The sequence below is a fragment of the Sceloporus occidentalis genome, unplaced genomic scaffold (assembly GCF_023333645.1).
Source record: "Sceloporus occidentalis isolate IW3139 unplaced genomic scaffold, rSceOcc1.0.p SCAF_37, whole genome shotgun sequence".
NCBI classification, from domain to species: Eukaryota; Metazoa; Chordata; class Lepidosauria; order Squamata; family Phrynosomatidae; genus Sceloporus; species Sceloporus occidentalis.
In genome coordinates, this window is record NW_028317017.1 from 594,751 (window position 1) to 607,622 (window position 12,872).

Sequence of the window (12,872 nt, forward strand, 5' to 3'; positions counted from 1 at the left end):
TTGTATGTAATGGCAAGCATGAATGTACATGTGTATGTATGTGTGTATGGGCAGGCATTTGTAAGGGCAGTGTATATGTGTGTATATGGGCACTGTATACAGTATATGTGTGTGTATGGGCAGGCGTGTGTAAGGGCAGTATATATGTGTGGGTGTATGAGCAGGCGTTAGTAAGGGCAGTGTATGTGTATATGTGTAGATTTTGACAGCTTATCCATAATATACTGTTTTGGACCTAAAGGGTATAGAATGATTTACACATGTTTAACCCAGTAGCTTCTATTTAGAATTGTTTTAATAAAAAAAAAAAGTCCTTTGCTGAGTCCAGCAACTGTGAAAATTTCCGCAATGAACCATTTACCATTTATTTGCCTATCCTTGGTTAAAATGTGTGTGTGTGGGGGGGGTATGGGTGTTATTGGACATGGTTTAAATGTATGTGTGACAGTGTACAAATAAAACAGTGTACAGAGCTGCATTACAATCATTGAAGCGACTCATGTTCCTGGTCAGATTTAAAGAGGGGCTGAACCTTTAAAAGGAAAAGGTGTTTTCTTACGTTTTATGTATGTTTTATGTTCACAATTTATGGAATATGTATCTAGTAAACAAATTAATTGATGGTCAAAAGGACCAGCGTTGGGAGGTTCAAAATCTGACACAGAAGCAAACTGCACACCAGTGGAAGAGGTTTCTCGAAAGCAAAATTTGTGCTATGAAGCAGGACATGCAACAGGACGGACAGGTTTCCCATCCTGCATACCAGGGAATGACTGTGTCTCATGATTTTAGCTTCCATCTTTGGGTCTCATGGTAAATGTCTGAACTATGATTAATATACAGAATATCTTAACCTCATGGCCACTTACGGTTTTGACCCTGACAGTGTAGTCAAATAAGACTGCATATTGGAGTTCTTTATGGCTACTTTATTATGAATTATTTAATGGTAAAAAAGTAAGAGAAAGAACTTACCTAAGGTAGAAGCTGAAGCTCCACAGCTTCTCCGTGGTCCAACAATTGTCGACACTTGGCTTCTTGAAGCAGCGAATCAGTGTCAGGAAAGCAAATTGAATGAAACGAAAGCTCTTTCCATGCATGCGCACCCGTCACCCATAGTATTCCCTGAGTCAGCGCAGGAGCTGAGTGGAGGTAAGTATATCATGTGCAAGGAAATGTGTTTGCCGTTTAGCTAGGTGAGGAGAGGAGCAAATGTATATGGGGGGATTCTTCCCCATGCATTTGCAAAAGGAATACCATAAAAAAACTTAGGGACAATGCAGCTATCATATGCATTAAAGGACATATGATGGCTGGAGTGTGCATTTAAAGATTCTCAGGGTCAATCAGCTCATTCATTCCGTTTCCAAAGTCACGCCTTACTAAAATGGTATTTTAGAGTGTAAGTATATACATGTGTGTAGCACACCGCGTTATGCTTTACAGCAAAATTCACTTTCCGTTCCGCACCTTGCAGTCCATGTACTTCCTGCGCTAACATGTGATGTGTTCTGGATCTTTTTCTGAGGCAGACTTTCCCTTAGCTATGTGCAACGCCCTGCTTACTATAGGTTCAGAAGTTCCCATTGTTTTATAAAACTCTATGTGGAACTATAAAAAAACCATAGACTTTCACGGTTATCCAGTAACTAACTGACATGATCATACTTTGTGCATTCACATAAACTATACACAGAGCTCACACTAGAGGTTTCCCAAATGCCTCGGCATATGTGCTGTATGTGGCATTTTATTCCCCCTGCAGCAAGTTGGCAGTGAAAGGGTTTGCACCACTGAGTACATTCTTCACATTACCTCATTCCAGCTGTTTCCAGCCCCCAGGGCAAAGCTCATAAAAGCATGAGATGGGAGGAGACAGATTTCTGTAGGGGGGTCCCATTGCCAGCCTGCTAGGCAGCCTTGGTGGGTTTAACCCCTTCTCACCTGCATCGTAAAGAAAGCTATTCTAACAAAGTGCATCTGAAATCACAGTTTACGTTGGGATTTCAGTATTGGAAAAAAATGATGTATAGCTCTTAGCTTTAAGCATTTATGCTCATGTACATAATCCGATAGGGAATGTACTTAAAATTATTATATAAACAAAAGATAATAAAAAAAATACACTGTTCACTGTCCATGCCTCTGGCAAGCACATGGTTAATACAGTTACACTACTTTATCTTTTCAAGGCAAAGTTAAGGTTTTGAGTCTTAGCAATATGCAGAACAAAGTTGTGTTCTACATATTTTATGCTAAACCTGAATGTTTTACAGAAACTGGATCTATGCCGGGTGTCAAATAAATGTCGCATTGGGTTGATACGTTGCACTACTGTGTTATTTGCTGAGTAGGTTATCTGCAGGATGTACCCAGTGCCCAACAGATGATGTATTTAAACTATAACATTCTAAAGCTAAAACAAGACACAGGGGCAATTCATACGACAGAGAGGGGGAAAGTAGGGTGAATATAGAGAGCGTGGAAAACGGAGAACAAGGACACAGCAGAGAATGTAAGAACAGAAAATTGAAAAATTTGAAGGAAAAGAAAGTGTGCATGAGGAGGGGGTAGAGACAAAGAAAGGGAAGGCGGAGAGAGGAAAAAAGTGGGGGAGAAAGGAATAAACAGGAAGTGAGGGGAAGAAATGGTTACAGAGAAAGGGATGGAATGAAACAGGAAACAGATAAGAAGAAGGTACTGACTGGAAAAGTCAGAGAAATACAAAGTCAGTGACAGAGATGAACAAAATAACGTCAGCAAGAGAAGAAAGGATGTGATCCCTCTCGCAGCACGGCTTCCTAGAATAATCCATTTCCCTATCCATCAGCGGCTGGTCAATAGAACTTTGCTCCATCAAACTTTTCTGTTCCAGATTTGCAGAGATGTTCAATTAACTACGTGCCTCTTCTGTTTTTCCTTGTGGCTCTACCAACCCAAGTTGCTCCAGAGACCCCCAGCGGCGATTGAAAACTTAAATACCGCCTGATTGGGACCAGCAAAGCACAAATCATTTGGCACCTCTTTATAAACAGGGATCTGCGGAAATTCATTTTGATTAACCTGAGGAACAGCTTTCCTTGATCCAGATTGTCACCATGTGTCCCCTTATCAGCACTGTGAGTTGAGATCCCCTCCCCAGCCTCCTCAACTGCTTAAGAAATCCAACCTATCTTTCCTAGCACTCTTTTACATCCCAATTTAGTTGGGGAAGAGGAATAACAACATGGCCCTCCTGGGACACATTTGTTTGTGTCTGTCAGGACTTGTTTTGGTCCTAGGGCAGGATGGGGCTGGCTGGGGACAGATGATCCAGTGGGAAGACAGCGGGAGGCGATACCGGTTGCTAAACTCAGGATCTGAATACCAGGCAGCAGGAGAAGGCGCTGGGGGAGCTCGAGTTGTGCTGGATGGTAGTCGTGGGACAGGCTCTGACCGGCGCCGTCAGGCACCCACTTTGCCCCGTACCAGTTCCCAGACAGTGAGGGGTAGCACACGTCACCCTTTTGGCTTTGGGCAGGTGCCAGACAACTGGCGAAGTGGCGGAGAAACAACAGGTACAGGACGATTTGTTCCTTCTGCAGGGACAGGTGGAGGAGGAAGAGTACGACAGTCAACATCCCAGAACTCTGCTGGACAATCATTCCTTTCAAGGCAGCAACCCCCCTATGTTCAGCAACCCCCATATGCACCCCAACCCCCTTATGCACCCCAACCCCCTTATGCACCACAACCACCTTATGCACCGCAGCCTGACTATTACCCACAGGGGTATGACGACACCTATGGATACCCAAGAGGCGGTGGTGGATATGTGGCACAGCCTTGGGGGGGTGGATATGAGGAATCCTGGGAAGAACACGTGCCACCATTTGGTCAGCCACCTTATTTTGGTGCATCAGCCAACCTAGCCCCTCAGCAGCCACCACCAGCAAATCCCATAGTACCACAGGATGGGCTTGACCGACGGTTTTCCCACAGTCTATTCAGGGGGAGTGAAGGGTCTCCAGACAGCGATCCAGTTCGTCCAGCAGTGGGAGCTGATGGTGGAGATGCGGGATTTCCCCCTTTTGGAGGAGCTGGTGGAGGTGAAGGTAGCAACTATGGTACAGAGACCAGGTTGTCCAATGCTCCATCTACAGGTGGTGAAACCCAGGGGGCACAACAAAGCAGAGCCAGCGTGGGAAACGTTTTCAGAAACGGACAAAATAATAGAGGTGAGGTTCGGTTCGGTGGAGATGGGAATATACAAAACATATTAGAGGTTTATTCTTTAATACACATACAAGAAAGATGTACATACACATTACATAGTGATGTTGAACTCTAGCCCTTTAGGGTCACTTGTGTGGCATAATATTATTTAACAATTTCACCGGCATATATATTATTGATTGATTACATGTTAAGGAACAATCCAAAGCCACAATAGAATACCTACAAAATTGTAAGCATGCGAGCAGGGCTCTCTCCACTTAATGTGTCGGTTTGTCTTAGTCTGTCAATTCTCGTCTTGTCATACCCCTTGAATATATGTATTGTATTAAGCACTGCGTAAATTGTTGGCGCTATATAAAGATAATAATAATAATAATAATACAGTGGGATTAGGGTACTGAGTTTCCTAAATAAGGTAGATACCGACACATTCCTTAGTGTCTGGAGCAACATGTAACAAGGCTCCCACCTCTATATAATAGTGATAATACATAGATGGACAAAATCTTTATTAAGATCATTCTCAACATTCTGGGAGTGTGCAGACTCTCATCATCAAGACATAATGTTTCTATGTGCACTCCCGAAATGTTCAAATGATCTGCTTAAAGATTTGTCTTTGTATTATTTTGCATCAAACCTTATTGTGTATTATTTCTACTATATGGGGTACTGAGTGTGATACTACTAAACTAGCAAGTGATCATATGGAGGATACCTTGGCATCAGTGACTTGAACCAACAGGCATGTGTCCCTAATGTCCTAAGGGACACCTATAAACAATGCACCATGAACCACATTCATTATTATCCTTAAAGCACCAACATATTCTGCCGCACTTCTACAAAATGAAATCGACAATATGCTATAGAAAAATAAAAGATAATTAGAGCCCTACTTGTGTGTGATTTGCATTGATTATTTTTCATAGAAGAATATGAAACATGGATATTCTGTAATTGTCCTAGGTTTAAGTGCAACCTGGTAATACAATGCAGGTAGTATATACCCTAATATGAGTAGTAAACATTTGTTTTTTGTTGTTCACCCATATTCTAAAATCATGTAGCCTGTGTCATAGCTAAATATGTACTAGTTTAGACAGATGGATTGACCCTTTGAGGAACATTTGTGAAAAATATATACTGCAGGGGTTTGTTTTTACGAATTACACTTTTTTAAGCAGCACACATCATTATTATTTATTGATTAATATAGCACCATCATATTCCATAGCCTCGTTTAATGGTTATCTTTCAGAAGTATTTTTATGGATTTTGTTCACATGGAATAAATGCCATGTTTCTTCAATTAAATTATTGTAAATTGCAGCTACAGACACACCCTGGCATTATGGCTCTTCACTAAAGGGAAACAAGCTTGCAGATGTACTGCCAGAGGCTGCAGGTCCCTATGCTAGATCTGCACACATTCAGGTCTCTATCCACCCAGCTGAGCGTATAGAGCTGTCTGTATTGCGTCTTAACATTCTTTGGTTTAGCAGTTTTTTTTAAAAAACATACATTTCCTTTGCTTGGAAAACAATACCTACCTGCTTCCTCTGGGAAAAAAAATAAGGAATGGGATGAGAGTTAGTTGTGTGCCTTAAATTTCCATAGTATAATGAAATATCAAGTAGACATAAGTTATTTAGGTTTAAAACAGACCTAAGACCATTAAGTTCAACCCTTCTATCTATCCTTCCTGCTTTAAGTCCAATTAAGCTATTTTTTAGTTTTGGCACTAAGGGGGAAAAATGTCTTCTTGACTCAAAAAGGCGATCAGATTTCACCTTGGATCAAGAAGCGATAAAATATTGTTTATTCTATTATTTTTATCCATGTATGTTCTTCTATTCTAAAAAATATCCAGACCCTTTTTGAAGGCATCCATTGTATTTGATAGCACCACCTCTCTCAGCAGTAAATTCCATACCTTCATTGCCCTTACTGTAAGGGCCGGCCCAAGACATAATGCCGCCTGGGACGAAGTTTAAAATGCCGCCCCCCCTGCTGACGCCAGGGGTCATTATCTACCCTTCCTCTCACTACCTTCTCATTATCTACCCTACCCCCCCCTTTGTACTTCACTTACCTTTCAGCAGTCCTGCGGCGAGTCTCCCTGCTCTGACGTCATATTCCAGCGCTCACCATTATAAGCGGGCATGGAGACCGAGCTAGAGGGCTTGCAGAGGAGAGAGAGGGGCACCGAGCGGGTACTGATAACTTGATAAGCGAAAACCACTCGGCGCCCCTCTCTCTCCTCCCCTTAAAAAAAAAAGGCACTTGGAGCAGCAAAGTGCTGCCTCTTCAAAAGTGCCACCTGGGACAATTGCCCCACCCTGCTCCATGGTAGGGCCAGCCCTGCTTACTGTAAAGAATTCTCTCTCACAGTCTCAGAGTATAAACTTTTGTTCTTTGTACATTTCTGTTAATGAGCAGGTCACTGGGGATCTCTTTATATTGGCCCTGAACATATTTATACAATGTTATAATATCCCCTCTAAGATGCCATTTTCTAGCTTATAGAGATACAACTTTTTTGATCTCTTCATAACTAAGATCTTCATACCCACTTAATAATTTTGTAGCCCTTATTTGAACCTTTTCTAGTTCCATAAAGTATATTTTAAGGACCAGTGCTCAGAATTACACTGAGCTCTTGCCATTGACTTATAGACAAATTATAAAGAAGAGGACCCCAGACAGACCCTGCCACTTAATACCTTGGTCCAGTTTGAGATTTTTCCATTGCCAGGTGTCAGGCTCACTGGCCTGTTGTTCCCCGACTTAGATTTTGATCCCTTCTTAAATATGGGCACCACATCTGCCTTACGCCAGTCTGTTGGCAGTATAGCTGAACTAAGAATCCATAAAGATAAAAAATAGCGGTCAGCAGTTGAGCTTCAATGTTTACTGATCGATGTATGATACTATAAACAGCTGAACAAAGTGACAGGTGTTATCCTAAAAGCCTGATGTATCTGCAGCCTTCAAAGACCATTTTACGATTGGCCCACAACTCTTTCTTTTACTGAGTAAACAGGGAATATAAAATTAATATTCATGCAGTCATTGTTAAGTACTACAGACAGAAATGTAATTGTATTTTTGGAACTTAGAAACCAAGCAAACATGTAACATGTGAGCAAAGCACTGGGGGAACGGCGTATTTACTCTGATTCCTCTCATGTATTAGATATTACAGATATATCCCAGTAAAGACACTTTAAAAACTATGTTGTGTAAATGCTATCCATATATGCAAAAGATATGCAAGAGGTTCTTGTATTACTTTCTTCAAATGATATCTTGTCCATACCGCAGATCTTATCTTTCCTATTGAGAACTATATACAACTCCTCTCTCTTCCCAGGCCTTCCAGATTTGGTGCCTGATCCAAGTTATGTCCAGGCCGCTACCTATGTTCAGAGAGCTCATCTCTACTCTCTACGGTGCGCAGCAGAAGAGCGCTGTCTGTCCAGGTGAGAAGTCTTAAGGTCTGTCTCTTTGGGGTATAGTTACTAAACAGAAGCGTTTTCAACACAATGAATTTGCTATGCATATTATGCCAACACCAATGAGCTTCTTCTGCAAGTGAGATGTTTTGAATGTTTCTTCTCCGACTGAACTGTACATTATGCAGGGCCAGCTCAGGTTGTGAACCTTAAAATGTTTAGTGAAGTTGGTAAGACAAAATTGCTACTCTCTTGCAAACTCCCCAACAAACCCTGTTTTAATAAATACATTTTTGCCATGTTGGAGGTGACCAGGGCTAAACGTAAAGTGTGGCTGGAGTGGCAGATCGGGGAAGTATGGGACATCAATGGCTAGCGGCCCACCTGGCATTTGCCTGGTGTGGCAGATGGACAGTACAGGCCTGCAGGCGACAATACTGATCCATGGGACTGTGAAGTAGAATAGTGCAACTAAGTGATTGTGTTTATATTTGTAATAAAATAAACGTGGATACAGCTGTAGTTGCTAACATGCAACCTGATGATGCAAAGATCTTCAATGCCATCAATTGAAATAAAGTAAATTACAAAGTTGGGGTTTAATCACTAGTGAAATGAGGAGGATGACACCACAACTCTCCTGACAACTCTCCTTTTAGTGAAAAAACCACACAGAACCAAATCATAGCATTAATTTTTTTATATATAATTTTTTTTTGCTGTATCACTCAATACAAAAGCAAGGAAACAAGAGACCACCTCATGCATTTAGTGTTTGTTTAGGTGAGGCTGGACTGGCATTTTAATGTCGGTTGATGTTTTGTATTTGTGTTTAAGTGTATATTTTGCTGTTTAATGTAAAATGAGAGACTGACGTCTTTATGTGTTGAGGAGAGACTGATGCTACTAATTTCAGAAAAGCTGAAAAAACTGAATGTTCACAACATTTGTATTAGACAGTATGGTTTGTAGTGATTATAAAACGTTTGCAGAGATTTAAGTAAGTGGCAATTCTTAGTGAAGTAATCTAGAGAAGAGAATTGGCCATGTTCATTCCTGTAGATTCCTAATCTTATAGTCTGTGGCGAAATATACTACCTGATAAGAAGGATGGTTTTGACAAAACTGCCCTTGTATCTTAAAATAAAAGAGACGTCTATGTTCATGAGGTTACTTAGCATAGAGTGACTGTGTTTCACAGCAGACCTGACATTCCTCCAGTGTTTGATTGCGACTTCATGTATTTGCAATATCATGTGCTAGAATGTGGCAAAGGGGAATGAACTAAGTGCGACCTTTGGGGTTTGCAAGGCAGATTATCATTGGCATGTCAATGCATTCCAGTGCATGTTGTTTGCACTTGTAGGATTGGGTAGGTGTGTGTTAAACTGTTTTGTGTAACCTTTGAGCTGACCTCATATCAAAACACATTCTAGCATATTATGCACAAGTCTGAGTTTGGGAGAATTTATATAGGAATGCATTTATGGCAATGCGTTTGTCTATCTCCCAATATGCTTTTACTGATTTGGAACAATTTTAACATTTACTTAAATTAAATTAAAAAAAATACATTTCCATGCATACATACATGTACGTAACATAGTATAATAAATTTACAATTAGTATCACAGATTGAAGGTGATGTTCCTGGGATACAAATGTGTACTCAGAATGGAGATTTAAATAGCCAACTTTAAACCAATTGGGTAACTAAGTATATTGTTACAGGGGAAGGGATGAGGCGTTCACTCATAAGAGCTGTAACCATCAAGTAATGTTTAATTACAAAATAAAGCAAATAGGCAAAATTATTTTGCTAACAAATTATTATTTATTGTTTTATATAGCCACATCATATTCTGTAGCACTGTACAATGGGTAGACAGAACATAACAAATAGCATATAGCATAACAACTTGACAGAAACAACAGGTGAGGAGGTCCCTGCTCAAATGAGTTTACAATCTACCATGACAAAATCCAAGGAGAGGTCAGAGATTGGACGTTTCCTGCAACAGAATATGACCCACACTTGCTACATCAGTTGTAAAGTGATACAAGTCATTAACATTATGTGATTTGCAAGAGTCTTAAAAAAATGGTAAAAAGCTCCCCCGTGTGTGCTCCATGCCACATTACTGGAAGGTGGGTCTGAGGCTGAGTATCTTACTCAGATGGGACGAGCAGTTATTGAAGGATCCTTGATGGCATGAAAGTGATTATGTTAAGTGCTAGCTTTATTTCCCAACTCTTTTTACAGATTTGCTGTTTGACTGCGGTAAACTGGCATAGTTCACCTAATGGTCATTGCTTTATTACATTTTCTTACTGTCCACATTATACTCCAACGATTGCTGACACCAATGGTATTTATTGGATGTAATGATGTGTAGGAATGCTAGTTATTCTACAATGAATATACCTTTGCAAGAGGTTAAAATACATTAATGTCAAATTAATATACATTTCTGCATATGTATACATATACAATCAGTTAGAATTTCTTGGTACAGAAATATGTCAATAGAACTGGAAGTATCTGCCTCAATGTGTTGCTGGTATCATTCATTGGAGAAACAAAATAATCCTATTTCAGTTTTAGAATCCATGTGTACCAGTTATAGTAATGACTTCAGATGACGTATGCTGTAGAGATACAAGGGGCACTTGTATATGGAGGGTGCATGAAGTAAAGTAAAATGTAAATGCTGATGCCACTGCCTGTATTCTTATCGTACACCGTTTCTCCAGCTCTGCATATGCAGATGATGCATCAGATTATGATGTGAGAGTGTTGCTTCGCTTCCCTCAGAGGGTGAAGAATCAAGGAACTGCCGATTTCTTACCAACTCGTCCACGCCAGGCTTGGGAGTGGCACAGCTGTCACCAGTGAGTACTAAAGGAGATGATATCAGAACAAGTTTGTTCTATAAAAAGCGGTGTCGATTGTGTGGGCATTTCCAGGTTTGGCATTTGAGTTATCTGTTACAGGCATTATCACAGCATGGATGAATTCAGTCACTATGACCTGCTGGATGCCACAACTGGTAGGAAGGTTGCAGAGGGGCATAAGGCCAGCTTTTGCCTAGAGGACACAACCTGTGACTTTGGAAACCTTAAGAGATATGCATGCACATCACACACTCAGGTGAGAGTGCTCAGCTGTCTCGGCATATACACACACTACTAATTGCAGTTGCTTTTTCTATAATGCAACTTGAACATTTTGTCTTTCCCTTCATTTTTTAGTACAATGAATGCTCATTTACACATGCACACAAGTGTTTTTATTTGTACACTGTGACAGTCTCTGCCTTCTGTGCAGGGTCTAAGTCCTGGTTGTTATGATACATACAATGCGGATATTGACTGCCAGTGGATTGATATCACAGAGGTGAAACCTGGGAACTACATACTCAAGGTACAGTAACTGCAAAACGCCATCACAACATCATCTTCTCCTAACAAGGTCATTGCAGTATACTTGATTATTGCATATTTTATACCAAAGTGTATATATATTAAAGTATATATATATATATATATATATATATATATACATACTAACTTGATATATACCGTATATACAGTATTACAATAGCAACATCACCCCCCTAATGCTTTTCTTGTTTATGAATATATCTTGTGTTTTTTCCAGGTTGTGGTGAATCCTAAATACTTAGTGTTGGAATCTGATTTCACCAATAATGTGGTGCGATGCAATATCCACTATACCGGACGTTACGTGTCTGCCACAAACTGCCGCATCTCACAGTAAGGAATCGATATGTACCTCTGTTTTATCTATATTTATTTTTTCTTTTTTTAACTGAATTCCTCTTTACTTGCTTCCATGTAATGTTTCAGTATAAATCTACTATATATCTTCACCTCACACCTTCCATATTTTCATATACCTTACTCTGTTCCACTTCCTTTAAAATTATCATCTGTGATGATCTTAGTGTTCACTATATGGGCCTATTACCTCTCCTACTTACCATTTTTATTTTGTTGTTTTCTCCCAAAGGTTTTGAGCAAGACCATTATCAATGGCAGATATGGGAATTGTACACCGAAAAGACATAGAGATCCCCATCCCTTACCCCCATCCTTATTGAATCTAATAAGCTCACCAAAATTCATATTAACACTTATGTAAAAAAATCCTCACTTTTTTCCCAATAAAATGAATTTTACTATTTTCTGTGTGATTTCTGAGAAGCACAATTTGTGATGTCTCATAATAAAACAAGAGTAAAACAAATCGCATGAGATGAAATCATTTTACCTTGGCACTGCATTTGTGATCTGTCCGATAATGTATATGGCATACTTCCCTGTTTTGGTGCCCACTGAGTATGGGCGGAATCAAGTTTTTAACTACTTTTACATTTCTTAATCTGTAAAAAGACAGGGAGACTTCACTTACTTATAATGAGCTTTTCTTGCTGTATATACTATTTGCAAGGAGGTGAATGGTTGGGGAGTGAAATCTATAGTGTTATTCAAGAGTGTATAAATTAGCAGATTATAGAATATTATAATAAAAACAACTATTCTCTCTCTTTTTTAATTGCCGCTACTTGTCGGTGCCTTCAAGCCCGTCTAGTCTGCTCAATATGGCATCGTCTCGCACTATCATTGTCCAAAGTAGTTTTTAAAGCTTAGTACCAGACTTGTGTACTCTGATTCAATCGAATTGCTAATTTATGGGCAAAACCAAAGCAAATAGCTCAGAATTTTCATCCGAAGTTCATGGGTCCACATTCACTCACATTCTCATTCTCTCTCTCTCTCTAATACTTTCTAAATGTTTCCCTACCTTCTCTGCCGACCACTTCGGCTTCCGCATCTCCTTCATCTTCTATTTTCTCACTTGTCTTCTCTATTCTATCTTCAACCCTCAATCTGCTATCTTCTTTCTTTGTCTGCATCTCTGTGGACTTAACCTGGCAGCAACTTGTGCCAAGATGGCTTCCCTCTGGTGACTTCCTCCACGAACATTCAATCAGCAAAAAGGACATCACTGCAAGCTTTGCCATTAAGTGATTTTGCTTTTTTATGACCTTTGAGTCAAAAGTAGTTCAATTTATATTTTCTATTTTCCAAAACTACAGAAATTAGGCATTCCCTGCGTGTGAACTATGTATCATTTTTACAAAGTATATACTTCCTACTGGTCCTTGTGAT

The 12,872-nt window shown here is 39.9% G+C and overlaps 1 protein-coding gene across 1 annotated transcript; it reads left to right on the forward strand.

Annotated features, from left to right (window-relative positions):
- The first annotated feature begins 3,226 nt into the window (after positions 1-3,226).
- Positions 3,227-11,457, forward strand: LOC149297668 (lysyl oxidase homolog 1-like). Its single transcript, XM_089488331.1, has 6 exons — positions 3,227-4,217; positions 7,595-7,703; positions 10,431-10,568; positions 10,671-10,827; positions 11,005-11,100; positions 11,338-11,457. Exons 1-6 carry the CDS (start codon positions 3,227-3,229, stop codon positions 11,455-11,457), a joined length of 1,611 nt encoding a protein of 536 aa, XP_089344457.1.
- Positions 11,458-12,872: the final 1,415 nt, after the last annotated feature.

Coding starts and splice junctions, on each gene's coding strand:
- LOC149297668 (XM_089488331.1), top strand. CDS start 3,227: ATGGCCCTCCTGGGACACATTTGTTTGTGTCTGTCAGGACTTGTTTTG. Junction 10,569..10,670: donor GAGTGGCACAGCTGTCACCA/GTGAGTACTAAA, acceptor TATCTGTTACAG/GCATTATCACAGCATGGATG. Junction 11,101..11,337: donor CTGGGAACTACATACTCAAG/GTACAGTAACTG, acceptor TGTTTTTTCCAG/GTTGTGGTGAATCCTAAATA.